This window comes from Hyperolius riggenbachi, chromosome 9 (genome assembly GCF_040937935.1).
Source record: "Hyperolius riggenbachi isolate aHypRig1 chromosome 9, aHypRig1.pri, whole genome shotgun sequence".
NCBI lineage: Eukaryota > Metazoa > Chordata > Amphibia > Anura > Hyperoliidae > Hyperolius > Hyperolius riggenbachi.
Genome location: NC_090654.1, coordinates 198344692 through 198358055, shown reverse-complemented (window position 1 = coordinate 198358055; position 13364 = coordinate 198344692). Strand labels below are relative to the sequence as shown.

The following is a 13364-nucleotide window of genomic DNA, read 5'->3' as shown; positions in this document are numbered from 1 at the left end:
GCAGTCCATGTCGTGCGTGTCGGCCTCCTGCACGCGTTCCCGAAACGTAGATGGGAACACGTGCAGTGGGAACAGGGCCTTAAAGAGGAACTCCAGTGAAAATAATGTAGTAAAAAAAGTGCTTCATTTTTACCATAATTGTGTATAAATGATTTAGTCAGTGTTTGCTCATTGTAAAATCTTTAAAATCCCTGATTTACATTTTGACATTTATTACATGGTGACATTTTTACTGTGGGCAGGTTATGTAGCTGCTCCTAGCTGTTCTGGCTGTTACAGACAGCTGTAAACAGCCATTTCCTGTCTGTGAACATTGTTACATTGTGGCAGTTTGCCCAGAGTACCGCGGTACTCAGAGCTTCTTGTGGGAGGGGTTTCAGCACAAAATCAGTCATACAGCGCCCCCTGATGGTCTGTTTGTGAAATGCATTATATTTCTCATGTAAAAGGGGGTATCAGCTACTGATTGGGATAAACTTCAATTCTAGGTTGGAGTTTCTCTTTAAGTGTCACTCTGCAGCAAAAATTGAAGTCTGTGCAGTGCTCTGATTTTGCTGATCAGAGTAATGGTGGCCATACATGGTACAATTTTTTTCATACAATCTTACCATTTCTATGTAATGTAAGGGAACTGCCTAAATTATCCTTTCAGTATATTCACTTAATTCACCCTTATACTACATAGAAATAGTAAGATTGTATGAAAAAATTGTACCATGTATGGCCACCATAATGGTAGCCACTGATGATCCAATCCTTTTCATCCAATCTTACCAAATCTATGTAGTATAAGGGTACATTGAGTGAATATACTGAATGGATACTTCAGGCAGTTACTTTACATTACATAGAAATGGTAAGATTGGATGAAAAAGATTGGAACCTTAGTGGCCACCTTAATGGTGGCCATACATGGTACAATTTTTTCATACAATCTTACCATTTCTATGTAATATAAGGTAACTGCCTAAATTATCCTTTCAGTATATTCACTTAATTTACCCTTACACTACATAGAAATGGTAAGATTGTATGAAAAAATTGTACCATGTATGGCCACCATAAGGGTGATCAATAGTTCTGATATGAGGCTTCACTGAAGTGGACTGAGTTTTGAGCTGCTACTCTGCAATGGTTATAGTAATAAGAATAAAGTTCTGAGCTGTGCCTTAATCAAGCAAATCGACTATTTATAATGTGACCATCCCTAAGGAGTGTACACACCTTTGACGGGTGCCGCCTGGCAGGGATCGACCTGATCCCCTTGGCTGCACACACGCATTGTCGCACTGTGTTGCTATGCAGGAGGGCAGTATTGTCAGGGGTGAGTAGATCTGCTGGGTGGATCTCTCGCGGGCTTTGAGTCGGGGGCTGCTGTACGCACGCTTGATTATCGGCTAAGGCGGTCAGGCGTGTGTACGGGCTTTTTTAAGGGTAATCTGCAGGAGAACAAAGAACTTACAATCTCCAATCAGATCATCACTTCTCTGTAAAGAAGCCCCAATGTCCTTTTCACATACAAGAAGCAAAGATATGGGCTCAGTCAGTCAATATAACGTTCCTTTTATTCAAGCATATTCCAGTCATCCAAAATGTTCAATGGCTTGACAACCAACAGCTAAAGCCAAGCGATAACATTTTGTTGTGCTTTGTCATATTGGATGAGTAGCAAATGCTTGAATAAAAGGAATATTATCCTGATTGGTTGAACCCATCCCTTTGCTTCTTGTTTATATATGGATTGCTTCTATTTCGATTCCTGTGGATGGTGATGGTGAACTTCGCATGATGTGGTGAGCTCCCATTATCTTACATATCTGTGACCCACAGACCTTTCTTCTAATACTCAAGGTCCTTTTTGCCATTCTAGTTTATAATTTCTTTCTCAGTGAGTAAACCATGATGTTTCTTTTCTACTCAGGGGCTTGAAGGGGAAGATGAAGGCGCAATCAGCATGCTGTCAGACAATACGGCTAAATTAACCTCAGCCGTAAGGTGAGCACGTCTTGTCTGGTTCCTTGGTGTTTGAACACATTTCTGTAGTGAAAATAACATAACGTTTTTGTTTTTTGTTTGTTTTTTTTATACAATACCGGTTTATAAATTATTTAGTTAGTGTTTTCCCATTGTAAAACCTTTTCCTCGCCATGATTTACATTTGGTAATTAATCACACGTGGTGGCATCTTTAGTCCTATCAGGTTCAACTCTGCAAAATGTTTGTTTACCGAGGATTCCGAAGCTGGTGAAAATAATGCAGAGTCTCCCAGAATGCTCTGGGATGTGAATTCTAGTCTAAGCAACACTGGGAAGGCGGGGCTACACACCAATATACAGCAATATGTAGATATAGGACTGTGCTCTCCCCAGACTATTTTCTCACCCGCCTGCAGGAAAATGTTACCGGATGGAGCAGGACAGCAAAGCAAGTTACCTGGGTACACGCACAGAGGTGCATAGCCCCAGTTGATGGCGCAGCTATAGCTGCAATGCTATGGTCTGCACCCCACATAAGGGTAATTTGGGGTTCCAGTGATTGCCGGACCCAAAATTACTTCTCCCTCCGAGTTGCTACGAGTTACTCGAAGGGGTCATAGTATTTAATGATGCCCAGTGACTCAGCAACATCAGGGTGAGCCATCACTAGTCTCGCCCTGCGCCCCAACTGACCGGGCAGCATACGAAAATGTAAACATGGGACAAGGTAATGTAAGGCTGGTGCTTCCATAAGGGCAACCTGGGCAATTGCAAAGGGCCCCAGTGCCATCTGACAGGGGACACACAGAAATCACACTGTACATACAGAAACACACACACTCTACACACAGAAACACACTATACACAGAAACGTACACTACACGCACACACAAACACCCTATATACAGAGACACACTTTACTCAGAAACACACTATACACAGAAATATACACTACACACACTGGAACACCCTATACACAGAAACACACTATACACAAAACACTATACACAGAAATATACACTACACACACAGAAACACACGCTAACTACACACACAGAAACATACACTAAACACAGAAACGCACTACACACGTTGCACAGTAGGACACTGTACCACGTGGGGCCAGCTAACATCCCAGGGTGTCACCAATAAAACATAAGAGACGGCACACCACTGGCTGCAATGAAATTGCTGTATTCAGAACAAGTGTACACTACATGTTACAGATATTACATCCTTCCTCAGGTGTGTTATACACCTGAGGAAGGATGTAATATCCGTAACATGTAGTGTACGCTTGTTCCGAATACAGCAATTTCATTGCAGCCAGTGGTGTGCCGTCTCTTATGTTTTATTGGTGATTTCCTGAAGCCGTAGGAGCAATCCGGCTGAGACAAGGCACCGGCCAGTAACAGGTCCAGGGGACCTAGCACACGAGTTCTCCAGGTATTTACGGTGTGGGGAACATCCCAGGGTGCTCTGAAAGTAACATCCCAAGGAGCCCAGAAAGTAAATTGACATCTCAGTGTGCTCTGACAATAAACTGACATCCCAGGGTGCTCTGGCAGTAAACTGACATCCCAGGGTGCTCTGGCAGTAAACTGACATCCCAGGGTGCTCTGGCAGTAAACTGACATCCCAGGGTGCTCTGGCAGTAAACTGACATCCCAGGGTGCTCTGGCAGTAAACTGACATCCCAGGGTGCTCTGGCAGTAAACTGACATCCCAGGGTGCTCTGGCAGTAAACTGACATCCCAGGGTGCTTTGGCAGTAAACTGACATCCCAGGGTGCTCTGGCAGTAAACTGACATCCCAGGGTGCTCTGGCAGTAAACTGACATCCCAGGGTGCTCTGGCAGTAAACTGACATCCCAGGGTGCTCTGGCAGTAAACTGACATCCCAGGGTGCTCTGGCAGTAAACTGACATCCCAGGGTGCTCTGGCAGTAAACTGACATCCCAGGGTGCTCTGGCAGTAAACTGACATCCCAGGGTGCTCTGGCAGTAAACTCACATCCCATGGTGCTCTGGCAGTAAACTGACATCCCAGGGTGCTCTGGCAGTAAACTGACATCCCAGGGTGCTCTGGCAGTAAACTCACATCCCAGGGTGCTCTGGCAGTAAACTCACATCCCAGGGTGCTCTGGCAGTAAACTGACATCCCAGGGTGCTCTGGCAGTAAACTCACATCCCAGGGTGCTCTGGCAGTAAACTGACAACCCATGATGCTCTCACAATAAACTGACATCCCAGGGTGCTCTGGCAGTAAACTGGCATCCCAGGGTGCTCTGGCAGTAAACTGACATCCCAGGGTGCTCTGGCAGTAAACTGACATCCCAGGGTGCTCTGGCAGTAAACTGACATCCCAGGGTGCTCTGGCAGTAAACTCACATCCCAGGGTGCTCTGGCAGTAAACTCACATCCCATGGTGCTCTGGCAGTAAACTGACATCCCAGGGTGCTCTGGCAGTAAACTGACATCCCAGGGTGCTCTGGCAGTAAACTGACATCCCAGGGTGCTCTGGCAGTAAACTGACATCCCAGGGTGCTCTGGCAGTAAACTGACATCCCAGGGTGCTCTGGCAGTAAACTGACATCCCAGGGTGCTCTGGCAGTAAACTGACATCCCAGGGTGCTCTGGCAGTAAACTGACATCCCAGGGTGCTCTGGCAGTAAACTCACATCCCAGGGTGCTCTGGCAGTAAACTGACAACCCATGATGCTCTCACAATAAACTGACATCCAATGATGCTCTCACAATAAACTGACATCCCATGATGCTCTCACAATAAACTGACATCCCATGATGCTCTCACAATAAACTGATATCCCAGGGTGCTCTAGCAGTAAACTGACATCCCAGGATGGCTTGACAATAAACTGACATCCCAGGGTGCTCTGGCAGTAAATTGACATCCCAGGGTGCTCTGACAATAAACTGACATCTCAGGGTGCTCTGACAATAAACTGACATCTCAGGGTGCTCTGACAAAAAAATGACATCCCAGGGTGCTCTGACAATTAAATGACATCCCAGGGTGCCTTGAAAGTAAACTGACATCCCAGTATGATCTGACAATAAACTGACATCCCAGGGTGCTCTGACAGTAAACTGACATCCCAGGGTGCTCTGGCAGTAAACTCACATCCCAGGGTGCTCTGGCAGTAAACTGACATCCCAGGGTGCTCTGGCAGTAAACTCACATCCCAGGGTGCTCTGGCAGTAAACTGACAACCCATGATGCTCTCACAATAAACTGACATCCCAGGGTGCTCTGGCAGTAAACTGGCATCCCAGGGTGCTCTGGCAGTAAACTGACATCCCAGGGTGCTCTGGCAGTAAACTGACATCCCAGGGTGCTCTGGCAGTAAACTGACATCCCAGGGTGCTCTGGCAGTAAACTCACATCCCAGGGTGCTCTGGCAGTAAACTCACATCCCATGGTGCTCTGGCAGTAAACTGACATCCCAGGGTGCTCTGGCAGTAAACTGACATCCCAGGGTGCTCTGGCAGTAAACTGACATCCCAGGGTGCTCTGGCAGTAAACTGACATCCCAGGGTGCTCTGGCAGTAAACTGACATCCCAGGGTGCTCTGGCAGTAAACTGACATCCCAGGGTGCTCTGGCAGTAAACTGACATCCCAGGGTGCTCTGGCAGTAAACTGACATCCCAGGGTGCTCTGGCAGTAAACTGACAACCCATGATGCTCTCACAATAAACTGACATCCAATGATGCTCTCACAATAAACTGACATCCCATGATGCTCTCACAATAAACTGACATCCCATGATGCTCTCACAATAAACTGATATCCCAGGGTGCTCTAGCAGTAAACTGACATCCCAGGATGGCTTGACAATAAACTGACATCCCAGGGTGCTCTGGCAGTAAATTGACATCCCAGGGTGCTCTGACAATAAACTGACATCTCAGGGTGCTCTGACAATAAACTGACATCTCAGGGTGCTCTGACAAAAAACTGACATCCCAGGGTGCTCTGACAATTAAATGACATCCCAGGGTGCCTTGAAAGTAAACTGACATCCCAGTATGATCTGACAATAAACTGACATCCCAGGGTGCTCTGACAGTAAACTGACATCCCAGGGTGCTCTGGCAGTAAACTGACATCCGATGGTGCTCTGACAATAAACCGATATCACAGGATGCTTTGACAATAAACCGATATCACAGGATGCTCTGACAATAAACAGATATCACAGGATGCTCTGACAATAAACTGACATCCCAGGGTGCTCTGACAATAATGACATCCCAGGGTGCCCTGGCAGTAGACTGACATCCCAGGGTGCTCTGACAATAAATTGACATCCCAGGGTGCTCTGACAATAAATTGACATCCCAGGGTGCTCTGGCATTAAACCGACATCGCAGGGTGCTCTGGCAGTAAACTGACATCCCAGGGTGATCTGTCAATAAACTGACATCAGTGTTCTCCCCAGAATTTTTATTAGCCAGGTGGCAGGAAAATGTAGCGGGACAACAAAGCAGGTCATCTGGGCAGGGCTGTGGAGACGGAGCAATTTTGGGTACCCGGAGTCAGAGTTGGAGTCGGAGGTTTCATAAACTGAGGAGTAGGGAGTCGGAGTCAGATGATTTTTGTACCGACACCACAGCCCTGCATCTGGGCACATGCACGGAGGTAAGTAGCGCCAGTTGATGGTGCAGCTGTAGCTGCACTGCTATAGTCTGTGCCCCACGTAGGGGTAATTTTGGAACTACTTCTCTCTCCGAGTTTCTTTGACTTAGAGGGGAATGCCGCCCGGTGTTTCAGCAGCAGCAGGGTGAGCATAATACGTCTCACCCTGTGCCCCAACTGACCAGGCAGCATACTAAAACATACACATGGGACAAGAAAAGGGCTAGCGCTTTCATAAGGGCAACCTGGGCAATTATCAAGGGCTTCAGAGCCATCTGTAAAAGTGGGTATCCTAAATTATTATCTGCATTCTGTTGTATGTTGATATGGTCGGTGGAAGCGTGCAGCGGGCTAATTGAAACCTAGATTTTAATTACCGTGGTCCTAAAGCCATTAATATCAGGTGTTAAAGAGACACTGTAACATCAAAAACATCCCCTGGGGGGTACTCACCTCGGGAGGGGGAAGCCTCAGGATCCTAATGAGGCTTTCCACGCCGTCCTCTGTCCCACGGGGGTCTCGCTGCAGCCCTCCGAACAGCCGGCGACAGACCCGACTGTCAATTCAATATTTACCTTTGCGGGGACGCTGTGGCTGCTTTTGGCTCCGAAGTAGACGGAAATACCCGATCTCAGTCGGGTCCACTCTACTGCGCATGCGCCGGATACTTGCGCCTGCGCAGTAGAGTAGACCCGACAGCGATCGGGTATTTCCGCCTACTTCAGAGCCAACAGGCGTCAGAGCGCCTGCGCAGGAGCCGGGAAGGTAAATATTGACGTCACCGCTGTACGGATGGATGCAGCGAGACCCTTGAGAGACAGAGGACGGCGTGGGAAGCCTCATTAGGATCCTGAGGCTTCCCCCACCCGAGGAGTACCCCCAAGGGGACGTTTTGACGTTACAGATTCTCTTTAAGGTCAGAATGTGGTCAATAAAGAGTGCATACCATTGAGAATGGCCCTGCACTTGGGCTTGTACGTGCATAAGTGCAGCTGATAGTGTTTTTTGTAAATATAAATAAGGAATACTGAGTGTGAAAGAAATATGGACATTTACATTCTGACCCTTCTATATAGAATGTATAACAAACAAGCTGGCTGCAGATAGCATGCAAAGTATTTGAAGCATTAACCTAATTATTCTTCTGTCTTCTTAGCTCCCTCCCTGAGCTCCTGGAGAAGAAGAGACTTATAGATCTGCACACAAATGTAGCCACTGCCGTACTGGAACATATCAAGGTCAGTTGTCAGTTGAAAATGCACACACATACATTATACACTCATTGGCAAATTATTTTTTGTCAGGGTTATAATTTACTGTACCTAGTTTGTGAGGAGGTGTTCTCTGGAGAATAAATGGAACATTCTGTTTCTCTTTTAGCTGGCCACACACAGACTTATTTTTGCCACTCAGACAGTTGTAAATTGGACACTGTTTATAGAGTTTTGGCTTTTCCACTTTTATCAACTTAGTTTGCTTAAGACCTGTACACACTCTTGATTAAAGCCTGCTGAGACAGAAAATAGCGACCTCTGCTGATAATCCGGTGTGTGTGCAGTAGCCCCTGACCAGCGACTACAGCTCGGCCAACGTGTCGTCAGGTGGATCAGCCGATACCCCGCCCATCGTGTGATGTCATAATGGCGCTGCTCCGTCAGGCTTCTACTCCCTGCATAGCAACAGAACGCGTCATCAGCTGTACAGCTGACTCTGTGTCTGTACAAATTCGGCCCAGCGATGTCGCCTGAGGGATCAGCTCCCAAACCCAATTGGATGACATCAAGCAAGCGTGTGTAGGAGCGTTTATATGATAACCAGAGGCAGACCATAAGAAATATCCTTTTTTCGCCTTATATTCACCTACCAAATGGAGAGAATCCACATGTGTGATGCTGCAACTCTGTAGAGGACTTAAAGGGCAATTAAAGTGAGAGAACAACAATAATAAATATGGAGGCTGCCATATTTATTTTCATTATTGCATGGCTCTTCTGCTGATTCTCTGCCTCTAATACCTTTAGCCATAGACCCTAAACAAGCATGAGGATCAGATGGTTGACTTAAAGGGAACCTTAACGCTAAAAAAAAAAAAAAAAGTTTTTCACTTACCTTGGGCGTCTACCAGCCCCATGCAGCCATCCTGTGCCCTTGCAGTAACTCACGGCTCTTCCGGTCCCCCGCCGCCAGCTAGTTTCGTTTTTGAGGAAGGGGAACTGATGCTCCCCCGACCTAATTGCAGTGACTAGAGTGAATGTACATGACCCTCAGGGGCCATGTCCATTCATAATAATGAAAGTGAAGTGATGACAGTACAAAAAAAACAAGACATTTTCCTGGTAAGCCAGGATAGTGTTATCACCGCCATCTAGTGGCAAAAAGTAAAAAATACCCTCAAGCTACATTTTCATAAAAATTAACAAATTTAATCCCCTCTTTCCTCCCTCCCCCCCCCCCCCCCCCCCCCCCAGTTACCAAGCAAAAATAATAAAATTATTACACACAGTAAGCTGATTGGAGGGAAGGGACGTAGGCGGGGAGCGTCGCTATAGAGGAGGCGGGGGATCGGCGGTAAATGACAGATGTAAACAGCCGGCTAGCGACAAGCTGCAGGTCACTAGCATGGCGTTTCTTTTTCTGGGGGACAGCAGAGCGGAGGGGGGCCTGGGAGGGCACAGTATAGTAACAGAGGCTGGTCATTGTATGCAGAACCAGCCTCTGTGTCCTAATAGCATTCTTAAAACCCACCTCGGGTTCTCTTTAAAGAGGAACTTCAGCTTAAACAAACATACTGTCATTAAGTTACATTAGTTATGTTAATTAAAATAGATAGATAATATAATCTCTTACCCACCCTGTTTTAAAAGAACATGCAAATGTTTGTGATTTCATGGGGGCAGCCATCTTTTTGGTTGAAAGGAGGTGATGGAGCATGAGACACAGTTCCAACTGTCCTGTGTCCTGATCACCCCTCCCAGCTGCGCGCGCTAGGCAACAAGAACAACAACTTTCGAAATCCCATCATGTTTTGCACAGCATCAGGGGAATAATGCCCCGACAGATTTCTTTGAGGAAGTGGAGCTTAGCTTCTGTTCAGTTAAAAATGAAGCTTGGGTAAGAAAAACAAAGTTTTGATGCTGTGAAACTGTTAAAGATACACCAAGCCTTTTCAGTGCTGCTAAGGGCTCTTTCACATCAGAACTTGCGTTGGAGAAAGCTCAAAGCATACGTTTTGTTGTATGCGTTTTGATATGCGTTGCACTGCAGTGAGTGTGCGTTTTTAATCCGTTTTCAATGCGTTACAGCACATAGAAAAACGCAGGTATTTTTTTTTTCTTTTAAGCTTTCAACTTTCTACATTGTTCCTCTGTTGCATTCTGGGACTGATTGCCTGCGTTAACGGATTAAAAACGCGCATAGTGTGCGTTTTACATTGACTAACATTGTAACGCATAAAGCTAGCGTCGGCCGAAAAACTGCGCCTGGGTGCAGTGTAACGCAACGCACAAAAAGGCTGCGTTATATGTGAAAGCTAAAATGAAAGTCTATGGACTTTCATTTCACCTTGGGTAACGCAAACTTTACCCTTTGCGTTGAAACGCAGAAAATCTGCCCTAATGTGAAAGAGCCCTAAGTAGATTTTTAGTCTGGAGGTTCACTTCAAAGTGTACCAGAGCTGACGAGAGCAAAAAGATTTATACATACCTGGGGCTTCCTCCAGCCCCATCCGCTCCGATCGCTCCCACGCCTCCATCCTCCGCTGGCCGCAGCTTCGGGAACTGGGTCCCATCACTTACGTCAGTCGGAGCCAGTTTCGCAGGAGAAGTGTGCCCTCTACGTATCTCTCCAGCAGCACAACTTCTCCAGTATCAATAAAAAGGTAAGGTAGTATTCCCACATCCTATATAATTAACAACAAAATTGCTGAATAGGATTTTTTGACGATATCAATGGTAACAAGTAATAGAGGGGAATAGAGTGTGTGTCAGGTCGTTCGTAAATATTAAAAATATAGTTTATTAACAAATATCACACATATTGACCCCATATAATGGGGCAGCACGGTGGCGTAGCGGTTAGCTCTCTCGCCTTGCAGCGCTCGGTCCCTGGTTCGAATCCCAGCCAGGGCACTATCTGCAAAGAGTTTGTATGTTCTCTCAGTGTCTGCGTGGGTTTCCTCCGGGCACTCCGGTTTCCTCCCACATTCCAAAAACATACAAATAAGTTAATTGGCTCCCCCTAAAATTGGCCCTAGACTACAGTACTTACACTACATAATATAGACATATGGTAGGGATTAGATTGTGAGCTCCTTTGAGGGACAGTTAGTAACAAGATATATATATATACACTGTACAGCGCTGCGTAATATGTTGGCGCTATATAAATACTAAATAATAATAATAATAATAAAATAGACGTGATAAAAAGCAGCAAAAAATCGCACATTGCCATCCGTATTTCTTTTTACTACAGTTATAAATTAGGTATTACTTCCTTTGCACCTCACATTCCGTGTTGCAGGGAAAAGGGCATATTCTCCTAGAAGGGATGCATATGCAGAAATCCAGGTGTCCCCCCTATGTAAGAGCAGTGAGCCCTATTTGTCAAGTACATAACAAATACATCATTTTCAGCCATGGTATTAAGAAACAAACTCACCGTGTTTCGTGAATTTAGACAATAGGGGTGTTTATTTCTTCAGGAGTATAATCCCAGCTTTGGACGTTCTTGAACCAATTCTTGTTTCATCAATCAAATACATGATTTATATATGGTGCACTCAGATTTGCACCAGTTTCATAGATTATAAGAAGGCTTGAAAAGTATACAGGTTGGGCCTGTGCCCTTCAGGTTAGCTAGAGAACTCCCAGGATGGTGTCCGATGTAATAGAATTATTATTATTATTTAGCATTTATATAGTGCCAAAATCTTCCACAGCGCTTATACAGAATATATTGTCTTGTCACTTAACTGTCCCTCAGAGGGGCTCACAATCTAATCCCTACCATAGTAATATGTATATTTTGTGTAGTGTATGTATCGTAGTCTACGGCCAATTTAGGGGAAGACAATTCATTTATCTGTATGTTTTTGGGTTGTGTGTAGAGACCGGAGTGCCCAGAAGAAACCCACGTAGACATGGGGAGAACATACAAACTCCATGCAGATAGTGCCCTGGGATTCGAACCAGGCACCCAGTGCTGCAAGGAGAGAGTTCTAACCACTATGCCACTGTGCTGCCTAATAACATATGCTAAAAAAAAAGAAGTGCGTTTAAAAGTATAGTCTCACACAGGAGGCTGTCAGAGTTTATAGACCTTTGGTTAACATTTATTGGTTATAATGGTATTAAGACATCGTGAAAGAAAACAAACGTTGCAAAGCATCACATCGGAAGGAAACATGGCACATTATTTGGATCTTCAGTAGCTTTAAGTCTTATTCTTAAGTAGAAGGTTTGGATTAGATCACTCAGGGCAAAGCAGTGGTAATAAATGAGAAAATATGAAAATGAGAAACAGATGATATGAGACTGTGCTGCCAGATGATGCAGCAGAGCATTCTTCAGCACTGGCAGCCGGGTATGGCTGCTCACCCAAGAGGTCACAGCGCAGCTCCCAGTGCCTCGTGTGTCTGCTTAATTGTTTCCCCCAGCTATTCTTATGTTTTTAGGCACAGTTTTTGGTTGGGATAATTTGTTTGTCATATAAACTCCGGATGATGTTTCTGTGGAAAATTTTGTTCCAAAAAAGGAATGTTTTGAATTTTCCAGTTAAAAATAACACGCGGCTAAGCAACAAGAAAAACAAGTAAAAGGTCTTATACGAATTGCAGTACTTCTAATAACCATCTCAGGTGTACATTCTGCCCACACATTATTGAATTAGCATGGCTGTTGCTGACAAAGAGACACTATCTGCATGGGGTTTGTATATTATCTCTGTGTCTGTGTGGGTTTTCTCCCACATCACTTAATATACAGGGTAATTAATTGGCTGTCCTCAAAACACTGCCTAGACTTCTGTAGCTACACGCACACTATGGGCTTGATTCATAAAAGCGTGATAACTGCTATCACAGCAGTTATCACGTGATCTGCCGCACACGAAGGTTTGCGTGTGTAAAGGATTACTCTGCGTGATAAACGGATGTTTGCGTGCGATCACGCGCGTAAACGGTCGTTTATCACACGGGGTAATCCTTTAAGCGTGCAAACCTTTGCGTGCTGTGATAGCATTTATCACGCTTTTGTGAATGGAGCCCTATGATTGCACACGGCTACATGCACACATTTTCTAAAGTGTGCAAAAAGAGACAGTATCTGGCACTGCTGTGCAATTGTACATTTATTCAGGGATGTGGAGTCGGTACAAAAAATCATTCAACTCAGTCTCCAGATACCCAAACTTTTTCGACTTTGACTCCTCGATTCCGACTCCTTAGTCTAATTTTTACATAGGCTATAGATTTGGTTCAAAAATAATCTGACTCCGCCTCCTCAGTTTATTGAAACCACCAACTCCAGGTACCCAAAATTGTTCTGACTCCTCAACTCCGACTCCATAGCCCTGCATTTATTTAGCGTGCAACAAAACACACTCCAATTGCATGACATTCCCACAACACAGACTGGCAGGTTGCAGCCTTCTCAAAGAGATTCAGTCTGTGTCTGCTTCCTAGCAGCCTGAATAGTACGATGATGCAATACAAATAGCATAAACAGTCC

The 13364-nt window shown here is 45.2% G+C and overlaps 1 protein-coding gene across 1 annotated transcript in view; it reads left to right on the top strand.

The window, feature by feature from the left end:
- SCFD1 (sec1 family domain containing 1) overlaps positions 1-13364 on the top strand; it is a 145091-nt gene that overhangs the window by 52400 nt on the left and 79327 nt on the right. Inside the window, exons 13-14 of the mRNA XM_068253884.1 lie at positions 1922-1995; positions 7793-7874. Coding sequence (XP_068109985.1) covers positions 1922-1995; positions 7793-7874 — 156 coding nt within the window. The remainder of the gene's footprint in view (positions 1-1921; positions 1996-7792; positions 7875-13364) is intronic.